Raw genomic sequence first — 19,858 nt, 5'->3', positions numbered from 1 at the left:
TGGCTCCCCCTGGCGTCTCCCAGCTCAAGCCTCATCTCTAACCCAGGGATCCTTCACCCATCCACACTTCCAGTGGATCAAACTGACCACTTGGCGGCTGAGCGGCAAACCATGACTTTGAAGGGCCTGTCCCCAGCAGTCATCGAGACCATCCAGGCGTCAAGGCAAGAGTCCACCAACTGCATATATGATGCCACCTGGAAGGCCTTCTGCAGTTGGTGCCGCTCCAAGAACATCACTTCATCATGGGCTGTCACACCACATGTATTGGAATTTCTGCAGGAGGGTCTGGATTTAGGGTTGGCACCTAACACTCTTAGGTGTCAGGTGGCGGCCCTTTCACCAGTTCTATGCTGTGGGGCATCCATGTCATTGGCACATGATTCCCTCATTAAAAGGTTTCTAAGGGGAGCCACCAACCTTTGCCCTCCTGTGGTGCACCGGTTTCTGACCTTGGATCTCTGAGAGAGACATTGCTCCGTTACATGTCATTCATGATGGTCTTCCTGATAGCCATCACTTCGGCCAGGAGGGTGTCGGAGTTGGCCACTCTGTCTATCAGACAGGACATATGTGTTTTTCACATGGATAGGGTGGTTCTGCGGCTCGACCCGTCGTTCATCCCAAAAGTAAACTCGCTTTTTCATCATTCCCAAGAACTCATTCTACCTAATTTCTGCCCGGACCCATCTCATCCCAGAGAACGCAAGTGGCACACTCTGGATGTGCGTGGAGCTCTACGTATCTACATCCATAGAACCTCTCCCTTTCAACGCACAGAGGAATTGTTTACCTCTTTCTGTCCAGAGTCACTAAGACGCAAAGCATCGTCAACAACTCTGGGGTGTTGAATCTGGGCATGTATCACAAAAACTTATTCTGTGCAATCACAAGATCCGCCAGAGCAGATCACAGCCCATTCCACATGTAGTGTGGCTACTTCAGTGGTCTGGGCTACTCAGGCCTCTTTGGAGGAAGTGTGCAGAGCCACCACATGGGTTTTACCCTCTCCCTTTATTCGTCATTACAAAATTGACCAGTATGCATCGACCGAGGCCACATTGGTAGGCGGGTGCTACAATGGGTTGCGGAGAGTCAGATTCTTCCGGTCCAGTCATCTTCATCCCATCCGTAGTAAGGGGACAATTTTGGTATGTCCCATGCATACGGTAGGCTGTCTCCACCAACCATGGAGAATGGGTGTTGGCTTACCTGAGACGCCCTTTCTCAGGACAGGTGGAGACAGCCTCCAGCCCCGCCCTGGTGTTATTTTCATCTGCCCGGTCTGGTATCATTAGGAGAGACTGTTTTATTCATCGTAGAGATTCACACGTCAATCTGTTATCATATTCATCTTTGTCAAAGAGCTGAGTGTGGCTGTAGGAGAAGGGATGTCTTAAATATATCAGACTCAGTCTTATTAGAATTACACATGCATGGAGACTGTCTCCACCTGTCCTGAGAAAGGGAATCTCAGGTAAGCCAATGCCCATTTTCAGATACTTTTTCTATGAATGTATCCCAGTTGTCGGTGAAGTATATTATTTACTTCTTGGGAAAAATGTCTATAAAATATGAACCAATCCTATGCTAACAATGCACCAAATGCAGTCTTTTAGATACAATAAACAATCAATACACTAGCACTGACGATGTTATCTAGTTAGGGTAATGAAACGTCTGCAAGAAAACAAGCAAGCTCAGAGAGCACTAAGAACCCCTCAGATACAATAAAAGTAGTCCTCAATTTACAATTGGTCACTTAGTGACTGTTTGAAGTTACCATGCTTTTGCTTAATGACCATGCTTTTGCTTTTATTTAACAACCATTCAACAAAGCTTATAAAATGTAATCACATGGCTACCCTCTTTATATCACGACTTACAGGTGGAATGAGTAGGCTTCATTGCAGTCTTAAGTTGAGAGCTACCTCTAGCCATAGGTATTTCTTTAGGCAATTTTTATTTTATTGATTGATTTATTTGAATTTTTATCCTGTCTTTATTATTGTTTATAAAACTCAAGGCAGTGAATATATCTAATACTCCTTCCTCCTCTTATTTTTCCTACAACAATAACCCTATGAGATTGGAGGGACTGAGAAAAAGTGACTGGTCCAAAGTCACCCAACTGGTTTTTCATGGCCCAAGGTGGGATTAGAAGTCATAATCTCTGGTTCCTATGCCAGCATCACTAGAGCAAACTGTCTCTCAGTGATATTTTAGTTCTGTGCCCAGGGTAGTATCTATTAATTGGATGACCGAGTCACAAAGGGTTGACTTTACTGCTACCCTCATCACCACCAAATAACCAGTTCAGTTAATAGGCTATAAGAACCACGCTGGAATCTACTTTTCCCATAGCAAAACCCTCCACGCAATTAATAAATTTGCTTCTTCTGTTAATAATAGATGCTTCTTTTGTTTACATGGGGCTACATCACCAGTCAGTTTATATCATCTGGGCAGGGTACTTCACTCTAGGTAGTTGGGAGGACAGTAATCTTAGTCCTTTTCTCTTGGAGAGGACTAAATAAATTGCACAGATGCCAACTATCTCTTTTGCCTCTGTATAAATTGCTTCACCTGCCCAATTCTGCTTGAACCTCTGAGCTAGTGCTTCTGATCCTTCATGGGCTTTTATCAAGTAAAACCACTTGCAGGCATGTTGTTAAAGTAGTTATTTAAAAATCAAATTGTTTGGTGGTTCAGTTTCAGTTGATTGTTTCAGTATTACATTTATTTTTCGGGGTTGGTAACTTGCCCATATTGGTAAATGCCCATTTTACATTAGTTGCTTTTCTCAAGGACAGCCAGATATAGAGCACATTATACTAATCTGTAAGGGAGCTGATTGAAACACAATTTATTGTAGCCAAATTTATCTTTTCTTGCAAAAGTAAAATGCAAAATTAAAATGGAACACTGTCTGAAAAAAATATATCTCAAAACTGAATGTAACATTTCGGGGGAGTACCATAGTTAATATTAATATAAACTTTTCCCCTTATTTTTCAAGATTTAAATAACCTAATTCTTAGAGTGTTAATAATCTACAGTTTATACTGGATAAATATCACTACCCAAATAATATATTGTATTACCTACACGTTATGATAAAAAAATTTTTTTTTTAAAAAAAACTAAATGATACACGTGACATATTTCAAAACTAACAGGTTTTTATTTGTCTGACTTTATGTCTTTTCTTCTTTTCTGGAGGTCAGGTTGCCAAACTTTACCGTGATTCCAGCCTAGGAAACGTTGTGAATATTATAGTAACTCGTTTAATTGTCCTCACAGAAGATCAGGTAAGCAAGTTCAGATATATAAAATATAAGTAATACAAATTAAATGAAATAAAATATGCCTAAATATTGTTTAGAAAAAATGTTTAATGGTAAACATTTACCATTCCCAAGAGTCACTTGTATTATTATTTTGAATTTGGAGAGATTAGGAAAGTATTATTTAAATAATTGAATATTAGTTCAATTTAATATCATGAAAATAACATAAGTGGAAGATTGGAGTTCTAAAATGTTGTCATAACTTGTTCTTTGATCTTGAATTTTGATATTGTAAAGACTTTCTAAATATCTCTTTCCTCTGCATAACAGTACTTGCTGTAAGGGAGGAAAAGATAAATATTGGACTAACTCTATAATCCTTACTTTTGGCAAAATCAATTTGAAGTTTGAAATTAAATCTTTAAGATGCATGCACAAAACATACTGTAGGGTAGATTTAACAGAGATAAAAATTGGCAAGAAGAAATTATTCCTAGAAATCACTGCTTCTAATTACAGATCATATTTAGACTTCAGAAGTCTTAACCGCTGACCCTAGTAACTTGTTTGGAACATTTCTGGTATGCATGTTGTATTGCAGCCAAACTTGGAGATAAATCACCATGCAGACAAGTCCCTTGATAGCTTCTGTAAGTGGCAGAAATCCATTCTCTCTCACCAAAGTGATGGAAACACCATTCCAGAAAATGGAATTGCCCACCATGATAATGCAGTCCTTATTACTAGGTATGATTCACTGATTTTTTCTCCTTTCTGTTTCTTATTTATTTCTGTTTTTAAAAAATACTAAGTGTATTTGTAGTAATCACATCAAGATGAAAATATTGCTTATATTGACATAATAATACAATATGCAATAATAGATCATACATTTCTGTCAGTAATACATAAAGTATAAAGCCTACTGCATATGAAATGAAATGGTTTTAAAAGTATTTTAGACTATTTATTTTAGAAAAAAATCAAGAGCAGGACCCTAATAAGTTCCTGCTCATGGAATTCTAAAAGATGTGCATTCTTCTATCTTTTTTGAAGTTTTGATTTTTGGAATCATAGATATATCAAACAAGTTTTAGATCATGGGGTATATCAATGGAAGACAGCTTTTGATTTGTATACATGGCTTATGGATGACTGCTGAGGGACATAACACCTTGGTCTTTAGTTCTTGAACTTCAAGATAACTTTTTAATTTATTGCTCATGCTTTTATTACAGAGTTAAGGCACATGTAAATAGGAATTGTACTATGCTGACCTCACAGTTGCTTTGTGAATAGGTCAAAAGAAAATTACTTGCCTGAAATAGTTCAATCAGCTTCTGGGATTCTGGGCTCTTTTTGCATTACCTTATGTCTGTTAAGACACTCCAGTATGGCTGAAAATATACAGGTGACTGACAGATAGCAACAAAATGTTAGAATTTTTTGTTGCTCTTTGCTGCCACCAGTGGCAAAATATCTGATATTTGCAGTTCTGGTTGTCCTAGCACCATGATGGTGAACCCATAGCAAGCGTGCCACAGGTGGCACGCAGCACCCTCTCTGTGGGCACACAAGCTATCACTACAAATCAGCTCTGCTGCACATACACCTCCTGCCGGCCAGCTGGTTTTCAGGTCTCTGCAATGCATGCTCAAAGGGCGGGGCACATGTGGGGGAATGCATATGCGGGGGTGGGGCATGTGCAGGAGGGATAGACACGCATTGCATTTTGGGGGTTCAGGCATGTGCACATTCATATATGCTCACACTTTAGACACTTGATCCAGAAAAGGTTAGCCATCACTCTCCTAGCACGTATATTCTGTGTATTCCTGAACCTCACTAAAATAATGTTCTTTTACTAAGGGAATTCATGAAAAAATCAATGTGTCGTACATATTTTAATCAGAATAGTAAATAGTAATTTAAGAATAGCAAGTGGGTGGGCTTCTTATTTTGAGAATTACTATTCACAGCTAATAAGAACAGGCTCAGCTTCTGTGGTATTAAGCTTTTTCTGTTACAAAAGCCTTTGTTCAAGAATAATCAGTTTTGGAAACAGTGTTTGTATTCTTTCTAGTTCTTCAACCAAATTACCTCCAAAATTTCCCAGTGAGTTATTGACATGACCTTGCTTTTCCTCACAAATCTTCAACCTACACTCTCAGGGCATTGTTTAGTTTCATTTCTATATAATAGTTTCATTTTGCCCATGCTAATTGACAGTTTTAGTCTAATGTTTAGACCAATGTAACAGGTCTAATAATTGTTTTCAAGTATTCTTTTCTACCTTACTTTTAGGGTTTCTACTTTCATGTGTAGTAAAGTTCATAATATTTTATACTATGGATATTATGATATGGAAGTGCATTTTTCTCAATAACAAACTTGTAAGGTCACTTGGGCAAAGAGAGACGTTTTTGACTAGCAAAACATGTTTTGTCTGTAGTTACTATTTTCATTCATTGAAAAGTTTACTATACAACTTTATATATGTATGTATATCTGTGACTATACACGTAGTATGATTTTCTTTCTTTTTAGCTTTTCCCTTTCTTTCATAGCTTTGTGTAGCCTTTTTCTTTTTTTCTTTTTTAAGAAAAATATTTAATAAAAGAAAGGGAGCATTTTTTTTAAAAAAGGAGAAGTTTTTCTGTAGGTAAAGATGAAATGAATCTTGGTTTTCCCAATGCCAGTCTAGCATCATAATCACTATAAAATACTGGCTTTTAATATGGTACCATTGTGAAAATGACCTTGGGAGAAGAGAAGGAAGAGGCACAGCCTAGACAATAGTTTGATAAACAGTTCAAGAGAAGGATGGGAGATGAAGAAAAGTCTGGAGAAAAAAATAAGGGCAGAGAAAGATGCTTTCACAGTTGTAAGTGTCTGTTATAATAATCTTACAGCTGATAGTGTTAGTATTTATGGTTTGTGCTTCTTGTCTGGGGTCAGTCTTGAAGGGCTGTCACAAGATTGGAGTGCATAGTTTATAAATTTTCCAATGTAATTAAACAAAAGGAAAAATTAAGTTGAGGTCATAAACAAGATAAATGCAAAGTTTCAAGTTTTGCTTACTGGTCTAATGGTTAAGACACCAGGCTACAAACCATTGTTTTAATAAGAGCATATATCATAATTTGATTCTGTTTTTTCAACAAATCATAGTCTAAATTAATTAGTGGCATACAAATAAATTGAAGATAATGTTGTTTAGGAAACAAATGCTTCCTATCTCCTATCTGCTAGACTTTAAGAGAAGGGAAATTTATGCCGCAAAAGTTTGGTTCACGCAGAGGAGAGAGGGTTTAATGGGAGGAGGAAACGGCTGTGGGAAGCGATGTTAACCAATGCATTGTTAAATGCCTTTGTATGGGAGGGTGGAACCGATTTTGCAAAGCGAGGCTGAGAGAGAGCATGCAGGGGGCAATGATGCATGGAGCCCAGCCCAGCTCAGGCTACAGGGCGAGAAGTGGTCCCCCGTGCCGCCTTTGATGCCGATAATTTAAAGTGAGGCAAAATAATTTCTACTATTATTTCCAATGATAGTGACAATTCAGATAAATTTTCAATCCATAAATTTTAAGAATTTCTGCCCAGGACCATATTAAGTAAATTAAATGTTCATTTAATATGCTCCTTACAAGAGATTCTTGGAAAGTTTTGGATTAGAAGGGAGCAGATTATCTATATTTTCATTGGGATAATAGTTATTAACAAGCATAGAGTGAATTAAAAAAAACAAGGATAGTGGGTTGTCAGATTAATAACAATTAATGTACTCATTCTCACTAATCATGGTCCCAGGTTCAACAACAGAACCAGGTCTTTAAGGATCTGTGAAAGGCCAGAAGATTAGGGCAAGTCTGATCTCCAGGGAACAATTTTCCTGAGGAATGCCACAATAGAAAATGTTCTCTTTCTGAGCCTCACCAATGGCATTTTGTAATGGATGGGATTAAGAGCATGCCTCTTCTGCTAGATCTAGCCGCATTAGGGTTGTGTTTGACTTTGGGGGGGCTGGAGTGGCCATGGCCGGTGTGGGCATATTATTTATCTCTACCTCCTATCTTATCCACTTTCATCTAGAGATGGGATCTGTACTTGCTATTTATTAGTTAACTGACTTGAAGGAATTTAAAACGAACATAGGATCATGGTGCTGATAGACTGTAGCCAACTTCCCAGTGATTCCATCCTCCCCATGCCTTATGCAGTCTAGTAAGATGGGAGGGTTCACCTGGGACTATATATTTCTCTTTACATATCTAGTTTCAGCACTAAAATGCCTTCAAAATGCCTTTGAAGAAAATCAGGGGGAATGCATCGTGTTGATTTTCTTAGTGGTTTCATTGACTTTCAATATCATTGACTATGCCATCATGGTGGAGAAATTATCTGAGCTAAGTACATGGAACACTTTTGTTTCGTTCTGCTCATTCATTCCTGGACAAATGCTGAGAGAAAGTTTCTGCTCAAATCAAGTGTTTACAATATGGGATTATTTTATGTCCCCCTGTTTAACATTTACATGAAACTGCTAAGTGAGGTCTTTTGGAGAGTTGAACTGAAGATCATCAGTGAGCTGATGACAACATCTCAGTCTCTCCTTTTTGCCGTATGTGGAAATACTGAATCAGAACATGGTCATACTAATGGACTGATGATGGCCAAAAAACTGTCATTTAATCAGGACAAGATAGAGGTGCTCTTAGTGGATGATTCATCTACCAATTTGGGTAGTGTTCAACTTTCTTTTGTTTTTTGAAATGGATATAGTTTCCTCTAAAGAATTAAGTTTGCAGCTTTGGAACAGTCTAAATTTATCTTTGTCAGTAGAAGCATCAGTGTCTTCTGTAATATAAAGCACTTTTTACCAGTTTAGGTTGACAAATCTACCAATTATAGTCCTACCTAGATAAATATAAACTTCTTACAGTAACGTATGCCATGGTTACTTCTTGAGTTATATGTGTGACTATGCTTGAGAAAGGTTTGGAAGGTATAAAATGACATATTGACTGGAACATGACATTATGAACTCCAAGGGTTCCTTGGTTTTTTTATTTGTATCCTGTCTCAATTCAAGTTGGCATTTGTCTATAAAGCCTTTTATAGCATGGGACTGTCCTTGTGTCTTTTCAGTGGGAGGGTTTTTTTTAGAGAGGGGGGAATGTCCTTCCAGGAAGGGAGAAGTCTGATATTAATTATGTTGGGTTTGGGTTTTTGATACTAGGTAAACATGCTTTTATTTAATAATATTTTTATGTAACCATGCTTTTAATAATCATTTAATATTTTGATTTAAAATATATTGCTGTAAATGTTTTAATTATATGGGCTATGCTTTTGTTTTCTGATTTTAGTGTTATGCATTTTAATTATTGAATGTTCAGTTTGTTTAGAATTGTAATCTGTTTTAGCCCATCCTGTTTAAACTGGGAAAATTTAGCGTTAAATTTTGGTTTATTTTTTATTTTTTAAATTAAAAATCAAACCAAGAAAGAGGATGGTGCAATACTTTAAACTGTATTTCTCAACCTCAGCAACTGTAAGATACTTGAACTTTAACTATCAGATTTCCCCAGCCAGCATGGGGAATTCTGGGAACAGAAGTCCACACATTAAACTTGCTGAAATTGTGGAACATTGCTCTAAAAGTGTGAAATAAAATATCTTCATCTGTCTTCAAGCTGGGAATACTGATAATCATGAAATTAAGGTCAGAATCTTTCAAACTGGGGTTGTTTCATGCATTCCTGTTTACTACTATTTGGTAAGTAGTAGAACAGTTCACAAGCACATCACCAATGGCCTGAATGTAACAGGTCAGAATGAGCTGAAGCTGGATTGGATTCAGCTCCCAAATAAAAATCTCAATTGCAAAATATTGTTCAATACTATATTTTATTTAATGTGTTCATCATAGGTAATGCTCAGTTTCATATAATTTATATCAATTTTTATAACAATAAAGGGTGAATCTGAAAAAAAACTAGTATTTTATTTCTGAGATGGACTACCTGTTTCCCAATCATAATTTTTCAATTTCTTCTATAATTTCCATTCAAATTCAACAGTCCTCTTTCATATTTACTTGAGTTCATTATCTGTTTCACTAAATATGATAGCAAGCAGTTTTGCATTTGTAAAGCTTTTATCCTGTTAATTTTAACCATTAGTTTGCTAACATTTGAACTATATTAATAAAATATAGTTGCTATTAAATATATAGTTAATGATTATAGTATTTGTTCTATATGTTATTTATTAAAGTTAAAAATGATTTTGTGTTAAAATATTTTTTCACTGCACTTGGAGCATAACAGGAAAATTTCCATACTATATGTATATGATTTATTTTAAAGTAAGAGGAAGTGAGATATGAGCTGGTACTATAGGAGGTTCACTGATGTTCTGTTACCAATGAATCATATTAATCAGGAACCAATCATTATCTCTTTATTGTTTAATATGGCTCTGCTTTAGATAATACATACATTAAAAAGTAAGCAAAATGTAAAATAGTAAGATAAAACATTACCACTCAGTATTCTAAAATATTTAGGCAGGAACAGGTTTAATAGAGTTAGAGTAATTATTGTTTTTCTTGTTGAAATACTAATAATTTGAAGATATATGGCTATAGCTTTCTAACAAAATGATAAGTTGTTTTTTAAGGCCATAAATTACAAAGGTCCAATTTATCCTCTTTTTCTTCCTGGAAGGTCTCTCTATGGCTTGAGACCAGAGGCTATGAACATACTGCAGCTTGTAGTTTATACAAGATTGTAGGGCTGCCACTCCAGCTGGCTGCACGTAATTACAGTGATTGCAGTCTGACAACTGGAGTTTCACTACAGAAATGTGATCAATATTTAAAAACAGCACTGCTAAGAGGAATCTCTTATAAATATATCTATTTTCATTCTTTACAGATATGACATCTGCACATATAAAAACAAGCCTTGTGGAACTCTGGGTAAGGTTCATAGTGTAAGCTAAATGAGTATTTATACTTTAAATGTTTCTATAGATAAAATGGCTTCCCTATATCTGTTTACATAAGGATAGATTTCAAAATATATTTTACTTTCAAAAAGGAATTTTTAAATTTTATTATTTGTTATTTTCAATAGCTGGATTACTTTAAATGTCCAGAACATTATTTCCCAACCTCAGCAACTTTAAGATCAGCTGACATCTGCTTTCAGAATTCCCCAGCCTGCAGTGGTTCAGAAATACTGGTTTAGAAGTAATCAAAATGACATTTAGGGGAAAAGGAAGCTTATGCTTTCTTCATCATGAAGATTAGTTTGATACATTTCACATAATACAAAACGAACCCTTAGGAAAGACAGTCAGAAATCAAAATGTACATTGTAAAATTGGTATGTTTTAGAAAATATGAACAGCTGATAATTGCTGTGGGGTCAAAGCTTCCCTAATCTGCTAGCATTCATAAAGTATTCAGAAAACTTGCATGCATTGTATATTTAAGTCATTTTGCTCTGCTTTTAAATTATAATTTGCCACCCCTAATGATTGAATGATCCTGAAATTTCACTACTGTTTATATTCAAGTATATGTGGGCGGGATAAAATAATCTGTTCCTGGACAGATTTTTGTCCGTCTCCCCATTTCCTTACTTGGGAAGTCATGTCTGTCTAGCACCTGGCAAAATACATGGACCAGATGGTATGATTTGAATTTGAACTCTGCATTCAAAACTAAAATCTTTGTCCAGAATTTTCTGAGAGCCACTTAAATACATATGAAAAATCAATTCCTTCTGGTATATGGAAAGGAGTTCACAAATTCGATCTCTGCAGGATTTCACTATGTTCAGAAAACTGCATTATTACGATCATATTCTGTTAAACATGTTGAAAGCAGAGTGCAGGAGTTATAGTACATTCTTTCCCAGTTGATGATTAGGACATGAGTTCTCCATATTCACAAAATTGTCATCTCCTTGTCATTTGGAGCATGGGGCAACTAGTTTGCAAGTGGCAGGAATTCCCATACTGAATCTGGGTAGAAAAAATGAAGAGGAGTCTGCAGACTTAAATAAAAAGAGTGGGACAACAGTAGCAATTCTCCAAAGTCAGCAGAAAGAAGGTAATATTCTGCCAGATACATAAAAACATACATGTTCCTTTGATTATCTCTCAAGTTTGGCACTGGAATATTATTTTGTTGATTACTTCATGCTGTGTTCCAGAGGCACTTGTCTTCCTATTTTTTATCCTGATGTAAGAATTCTATATTAAATTCCACTGTGATGAACCAAAGTATAAATTAAACTAGACTTTATTCACAGCAGCCAGGATTAATTCTTCATTTACTTCATCATTTACTATTATTTAAACCATCTATTAACAGACTTAAGGGATAACTATAAAATGTATGCAACATTAAATAAACAAACTGCTTAGCATCACATCTTCACTATTCTGTTTTATTTGCACTGATAAGAGACAGGGCAGAGCTTTATGTATGCATATATTGTTAATGCTAGCTAATATGAGGTAGTTTTATATATGAAAGATGAGAGTAGATCTTCTACCAGTTCCTATTACTAATATTAACTAGCCAGATATTTCAAGGATTGGATTTTAAGAACCATGCATGTTGTACCTTTTGGCAGTAGCATTCACTGTATCACTTTATCAACTTTTGTTCATTTAATGTTCTATTTCATTATAACAAGTAGTAACTGTTCATGCACACATTTATAAGCATATCATAGTATTTTCTTGTAAAATATTGTACAGTGAACAATATTAACAGTAAATGTATACATAGATATATTTATTACTTTATTTGCCAGCAGAAATATTACACAAATCTATAGAGAAATTCTATTGTATTTTAGCTAAGTGTATAATACAGGTCCATGTTACTACTGACTAAAATGTACTGCTTAACAGAATATGTGTGAATATACCATTTCCCAGTGCGCAGTTCACTTGTTTTGTATTACTTGCTTTACATTTCATAATGCCACATTATTTCTGCTAATGCAGATTTCTTTAGTTATTTTAAGGGCTTCTTATAATTCTTTGCAATCCATTAAGACATTGAATATGTTACATAATACTGCTGTCTAGCCAAGTTGCCTCATTTTATGTTTGCATCCAATATTTTTGATATAAGATTCACATTTTCTCATGCTATTGAATTTCATGCTATTATCTTGATTAAAAATTGTTAACTGAATTTTGATTCTTTTTATGCCATTTAGGCCATATTATCTAGTTTTGATGACCAATCTATCCATTATTTTATACAGATTCCTTATAAAATCTTGACTTGGACAATACAATACAAGCAAGGCAAGAATTAATTGGCTATTTCTTTATCAGTAGAGTTTATTTTCCATTCAATAGCAGGTTAAGAGAAATTCTGTATTACTGAACTTCTGGCTGGATAGTGTTTAGTGTACTACAACAATAACTTCTGGTTTTCAGTCCTAAATTTATCCAATGCTTTTTTATTAGATATAATTTCAATCCTAAGCAGGTGAGAAAGTAACCAAGTTGATGAGTGTCAGTCAGGGACGTGCAGTCACTAGAGGCAAGGGAGGCGGAGCCTCACCACTCTCCTCAGGAAAAGAAAAGAAATTTAAATATATTTTTTAAATAATTAAAGCCAAGATAGTTGCTACCAGATTCCAGGTCACAGTGGCTTGGTGTCTGCTTAGTATTAACCAAAGCAGGAGGCGAGAGAACTCGGAGCCTCTTTCCCATAAGGAATTTTTCGCCTTCTAAAAGTTAATAAAGAGTTAAAAGGCAAAGAAGTTCAGATGGAAAAGAGGCACTAATTCTCCCGCCTCCTGATTTGGAAGCAGCCAATCGTGTCTTCTTGAGCACGTTTATGTTGGGCGGGGCGTGCTTCAGAGGAGAGAGGAGTGGGCGAGAAGGAGGAGGCTGCCTCTTTGCTGCAGACCTGGGCGCTTGGCGGCTCCCACGATGCACAGTAAGTGCCCCACCATCCCCGATGTTGCCGCCCACTGCCCCAGCCTGCTTCTCCAGGCTCCGCCGCTGGAAGTCCCGGATCGCCTCTGGGGGAAGGCTGGGTGAGAAGCGGAGAGAAGCTTCTCTGCGGCCTCCCGGCGCCAGGAGGCCACGGAGAAGCTTCGCTCCGCTTCTCACTCAGCTTTCCCCCAGAGGCGATCCGAGACTTCCAGCGGCAGAGCTTGGAGAAGCAGCGGCCGCAGGCCGGGTCAGCGGATGGGCGGCGGGGCACTTTGTATCGTGGGAGCCGCCAAGCACCTTTGCTGCAGACCCTTTTGAAAAGCTCTTTAACTGATTGATGAAAATTAGATTGCTCAAGTGCTGTGCCAGCAGAAACAAAGTCTTAGGTGCTGCAGATTGTCAGCGATTTCCTTCTCCAGCATATGGATAAATACACCTGGAAACATTTACCTACCTACCTATTTTTTATCTTTCCCCCTACCTACCTACTGTATCTCTCTCTCCCTCTCTCTCTCTCTCCCTCCCTCCCTCCCTCCCTCCCCCTACCAACCTACCTACTATCTCTCTCTCCCTACCTATCTACATTTATCTCTCTTTCTATTTCCCTCTATCCCTCTACCTACCAACCTACCTACACACACTCCCTTTCTTGCTACCTACCTACTATATTTCTCTATCTCTCTCTATTTCTATCTCTCTTTCTATCCCTTTATCTACCTACCTAATTACTCTCTCTCTCTCCCTACCTACCTATCTACTGCATTTCTCTGTCTTTCTCTCCCTTTCTCTCCCACTATTTACCTACCTACTTTTTAAAAATTTGCCTCTTCAAAACCTTGGTGTGTCTTATACTCCAGTGTGTCTTATACTTCGAAAAATACGGTATACTTTTGGAATTCCAACAGCTCTTGAAATGAAATAGATAGTCTAAATGTTTTGTATGTTTTGCACCTGCATATGCCTTCCTCTTGAGTTACTGCTAAATCATTCATATTAATTTAATATAAAGAATATTCCTGTCCTGTTTCTCCCCTAAAACGAGGACTGATGTCTGTTCTTCAATTTCAGAGACACGAATGTCTCCTCTTGTTTGTGTGTGAAATATTTATACTTCATTCTCTGTTTTTGCTCTTTCTTGCAAACTACTAGGGTTTACTGACTCTCATCAAAAAGCGATATATCCCTCCTTTCTATAATGTATCTCAAAAGTTCAAAAATGTATCTCAAACTCCTTGTTTTGCAGCCCAGAGGATGTACATGATACCTGTTTTGCAGATCGGTAGGTCTGCTTCCTCAGTGTACTTGTATAGAATCATAGGACTGGAAAAATGCTTGATGGTCTTCTAACCCAACTTTCTGCTCAAAGGAGGAATCATCATGCCATCTTGGACCAATGGTTGTCCAATCTTTTTTTAAAAATCTCCAGTGATGGAGTATCCAAAATTTCAGAAAATTTCCATTGCTCAATGGTTTTCATTATCAGGAAATTCCTCCTTCTTTCCAAGTTGGAGCTCCCTCTGACAAGCTTCCACACATTGCTTCTTGTCTTACCTTCAGGTCCTATGGAGAATGAATCAATATCCTCATGCATGCAACCCTTCAAGTATTGGACGATTGCTATCATATCTCCCCAGTCTTCTCCTTATTAAGCTAAACATACCTAGTTTATTTAGCTATTCCTCATAAGATTTAGCTTCCAGACCTCTTATCTTTGTTGCTGTGGTGGAATCTCCAACTAGACTGGGAGGAGGGATCAAGTGGGGGCCAAGTTTAGAGTCATTGTACTGCGGTAAATAGTAAGGAACAGAGCTCAGAATCCTTGAAGTCTTAACTTGCCATTCCCAAGGGAACACAATCAGTCTGGCGATATTCTTGTAACCTACTTGACTAGCAATAAGCTACTGTTGATACTCTTCATGAGTGGTTTTGTTTACTTTTGCCTGACAGTTTGCTCTTCTCTACACTCTTTCTGAGGCCTTTTTTGTATTCATAAGACCAGAACTGGATGCAGTATTATCTATGTAGCCACAATAGTGCAGTGCAGAATGGTGCTGTCAGTTCCCTTGATTTTGATACTATCTCCCTGTTGATCAACATAGGACTGCATTGATTTCAGAAGATACTGAATCTTGATGCATTGAACTCTACATCTTCCCTGCTTAATTTCTACATATAGTTGCTCAAACCAAGAATCAAGAAACTTTTCACACAGCTTTTCTGTTCTGCCAGCTCTGATGACATCTCCACATGCCTTTATAGTAACAAGTTAAATCAGTAGACTTGGAGCATTTCCTCCCTACTGCAGCAGTCTTTAGTAGAACCCAACTCTTAGTGTAGTTTTTAAAAAGAAGTACATAATGGGGTTTTGAAAAATCTAATCCATGTATTTTATAGTTTCTGGAGTTTTTATACGGTACTATGGGAAACAGTGGGATGACTGCATAAATGATGATCTGGGAATTACAGGGGGTCACCCCCTAGAGTTGAAAGTTTTTCTGTGGCATTGTACAGGAATTACAGACTCCTAATTGCCAAAGATGTCCTGTGAAAGAAAAGCTACATATTCCAAGAAAAATCAGAGTCCCAAGAAAAAAAGTACATAAAGCAAAAAGAGGAAAGATATAGTATTACATTTACAGTGGCAAAGTTCAGAACTTTGCAGAGCAGCCCGAACAGTGAAAAAAAAAACTAGATAGACCTAAGAGGAAAGATAAAACAATAGTCTGAATAAAGTGGTTTAAAACTGATCATTTCTTGGGTTTGTTGGGTTTTTTTTAAGCATGATTATAGGAATTATTCCAGTCCACAGCTATAATTGTATTCATTATATTCTAAAAGTGTTAACAATATTATTTGTACTGTAGAAGAAAAAGGCATCAATAGATACTTTTGTCACAATGGGTAGAATTTATGGAATGCTATCGTTATGTTGTCATCTTTAAATTACGGGAAGGAAAACATGATTGTAACTTTTTCTATCAGAAATTACAGTTGGTTAAAAATAATTTCCATCTAATTTAGAAAGCTTGTTTTGATTACTTTTATTTTGCTCTAGTCTGGAGCCAGTGACTGTTACGTAAACTAAACATATACTTGAAGATTAAACATCAGACTATCTTCATTTCTTGTCCGTATCTAATTGCCGGGAAGCTAATAGAAATAATCTATACATATAAAATTATTTAAAACTGACAAAATTAGGTCAGCTACAGATAATAATGCCATACATGCATCCAGTTAATAGATTTTTGCATACTGTAATTATAATCAAGAGAACTAAGGAGTTAGAAATGGCTAACAAGGAGGATATACTGTATTTTTCGGAATATAACACCAGAGTATAACACACCAAGGTTTTGAAGAGGCAAATTTAAAAAAAAAAGTTTTTGCACTCTGCAAACCTCCCAAAAATGGGCCCTCTTTTCCCCAAAAAAGGACATGAATAACCTTTAGGAGGATTGTAGAGTGCTTCTGGTGGGTGCCCCTCCCAAATGAGCAAAAACCAGGCTATTTTTTGCAAAATCAGGCCCCGTTTTTTGTCAAAGAAATTGCATGCATAGCCTTTAGGAGGCTTATAGAGTGCTCCTGGGGGGGGGGGAACTGAGTAAAAAACAGCCAGTTTTTCACTCATTTCTGCCCTCTCCAGCCCCCAGGAGCACTCTGAAAACCTCCTAAAGACTATGCATGGCCATTTTGGTGAAGGGGATGGGGTTTTGTGAGGCAAAAAGTGCTATATTCAGTGTATAAGACACACCCAGATTTTCAGCCTCTTTTGAGGGGAAAAGGTGCATCTTATACTACGAAAAATACAGTATGTATGGTTGAGGTAAAAATATTTTCTAATTTGTTTTATACTCGTTATTCTCAGACAAGGTATTTCCTGGTATTTTATATACCATAGTTTCCATAACTGAGTATGCTAGTTGAAGCAGATAGGAGAGATAGTGCAGAACATCTGGAGAGACCAGTTGGAATCCTGAATTATAATGATCTGCCTTGAAGGCAAAAAAGGTATAAAGTTAGTGAAGCCATGAAATACTTGCGATTTATTCTTATAGAAAAGAGGTATCCAATATTATTTTTATTACTTTTTTTCTTTACAAGCACAATTGAGTTCTAAAAGTATTCTTTTTATAGAATTCTGTAACAATATTTTTGCAGCATACGTATAATCCTTAGAGGTGTACATTAATGTTTTTTCCAGATAAGCATACAGTACTCTGAGAAATATATCAGTAAGGCTGCCGCAGATCCATTATCAGTAGTGATAATTGATTAGTCCTGCATTAAAGTATATCATGTACAGTACTCCATATGTAAATGTCTGAAGATATTCATTCATTTTAAATTTTTAAGGCACATATTTCATGCTGTAATAAAAGAAAAACATGATAGTGAGTACAAATTAATGTTTCTTTCTCTGCAATTGATGTACTGAGGGTTATTTTTTTCTCATAAAATTTCTCTAGAATATATCACTTGGGGATTTTTGGGTAGCTAAAATGTTATTTGTATGTTTTATGAACCCACTAAACTTAAAACCATTCTTTTTGAAAAAGTAACGTGGACACATTTTGCTTTCTGCAACCTCAAAAATGTTAAAATAAAAACGCTTGCTTGAATTCCCTCTCTTGGCTCAAGTTACTAGGTGGTCCCAAGTTACCAGAAGTAAAATTTATAAATCTAACCCCTAGTCTAGACATTTTCCAGCAATGACTGCAGTTCAAAAAATATTAATGTCTAGCCGGCAAAGTGAAGTTCCCCCCAGTGGTTTTGCAAGGACTAAAAAGTTAACCTTTTGCCAACTGCTGCTATTAGGAAGGGAGGTTATTAAAAATAATCCAGGCATTTATAACTAAGGCTTTTAAGACTGAAACAAGTTGGCATGACCCTTTGTGTCTCCTTTTGTTTGTTCAGGCTTGGCCTCTGTTGCTGGAATGTGCGAGCCTGAAAGGAGCTGTAGTATTAATGAAGACATTGGCCTTGGCTCTGCTTTTACCATAGCCCATGAGATTGGTCACAAGTGCGTATATTTTTAAACTTTTAATACATTTAGTTTAATTATCTTAATTTACCCTCTTATATTGGCTGCCTTTCCTGTATCCTGATTATTTTTGTTGTTTGATTTCATCAACCATATGATCTTGAAAGAGCTATTACCGCAGCACATATATATTATTGATGTGAAATTACTTCTAGTTGTGTCAGTTTAGCATAAAATCACTGTTACAGTGTATTGCTATAATAGCACAAATAAACCATATAAGCATAGAGTAATACTATACAATCATTGTACAACTATGTCATAACAACAATACAGTTCAGGATATATGTTTTGAGACTGAACTAAAAAAATGTTGCTTACCTTTTCATTTCAGAATCAGATTATATAGTACTGCTTATAACACAGTGTTTCAATTGGAAACACATTGAAAACTGCTTTTAACCATGTTTAATTGACATGATTAAATCACATTATTTTTAACTATTTTCACTGTTGGTCCTCACTGTTGTAATACCATGATCTCCTAATATGAATGAAACTAAAGTTAACAATTGACCACTTAATAAAATTTAATCTAAATATCATGGGAGTTTTTAAACTTTGATGCCCTCTATTTATTGCAGACATGTGCAGTCAAAATGAGCAGAGCTTAGATGAAGTTTTGATAGTACTTACCCTTGATCTGCACAAACCTGATTAGATATTTTAATTCATTTGAAACTTCCTGCTAGCATAGTCATATTACCAATGAGTAATGTGTAGAGGTGTCGAAAAGTAACAAAGTGACCTTAACCATGTGATAAACCTATCTAATCCAAAATGGAACCCAAGTGCAAATAATGCAAGTGCAAAGTGTTAATTTTGTCATTATCTTTGTCATTATGGTTTGTACCAGATGCTTAATCTGAGAAAGCATGATCCATAGTTTGAGAATTCTGTTGCAAGTTTCATTATGATTCAGTCCAGAAATGGGAATTAGAGCCAGATTTACTGTTGCTATTATTTGATGCCAACATCTTGCTAACACCTTGAATTCAGGAACAAAAGAAGCAACGGCTTTTAAGACATCTGTATGTTACCATACATAAAACATACAGCTTGCTAACTACACAGAAAATAAAATAAAAAGAAATCTTGCAGTTTTTAGATCAACAATGATAGTTTAATTTTAGCTAATATTTTAGGAAGAAAAGTCAACTGAAGCCAAATGTTGTAGCATTAATTTTTTACATTTTAGAAGTCATATTGGCATAATGAACTGTTTCTTCAAATAAGAAACAAGTCATTGCAACCATTCTGTGATTTCAATATATTAGAAATCTGTTTCTCCATTTCTCTCTCCTTACTATTTTGATAAAAGTAATAAATCTCTATCATGTCTTTTCTTCTTTTTATAAATCTAGACACATTTAGAAATATGTTACCATCTTTTAGATGATGAAACAGATTTCAGGAGTTGTTGCAAACGTCTTCAAGGAATTATATGCTACTTCTGTTATGCATTTTATTTTAGGTCTTTCTTTATTACCAGTAATTTGATATACAGTGTAAAGATTCCTTAAAATGTCAGAAGAACATA

General features: G+C 36.2%; 1 protein-coding gene across 1 annotated transcript in view; it reads left to right on the top strand.

The window, feature by feature from the left end:
- The window catches only part of ADAMTS6 (ADAM metallopeptidase with thrombospondin type 1 motif 6), a 127,180-nt gene that overhangs the window by 42,856 nt on the left and 64,466 nt on the right, over positions 1 to 19,858 (top strand). The window contains exons 6-9 of the mRNA XM_014060953.2: positions 3,228 to 3,311; positions 3,892 to 4,037; positions 10,232 to 10,275; positions 18,192 to 18,297. Coding sequence (XP_013916428.2) covers positions 3,228 to 3,311; positions 3,892 to 4,037; positions 10,232 to 10,275; positions 18,192 to 18,297 — 380 coding nt within the window. The remainder of the gene's footprint in view (positions 1 to 3,227; positions 3,312 to 3,891; positions 4,038 to 10,231; positions 10,276 to 18,191; positions 18,298 to 19,858) is intronic.

Source organism: Thamnophis sirtalis, unplaced genomic scaffold (genome assembly GCF_051295495.1).
Source record: "Thamnophis sirtalis isolate CommonGarterSnake01/CBP01778 unplaced genomic scaffold, rThaSir2_p1.2 scaffold_5, whole genome shotgun sequence".
NCBI lineage: Eukaryota > Metazoa > Chordata > Lepidosauria > Squamata > Natricidae > Thamnophis > Thamnophis sirtalis.
This window is presented reverse-complemented; position numbering and strand designations above follow the sequence as displayed.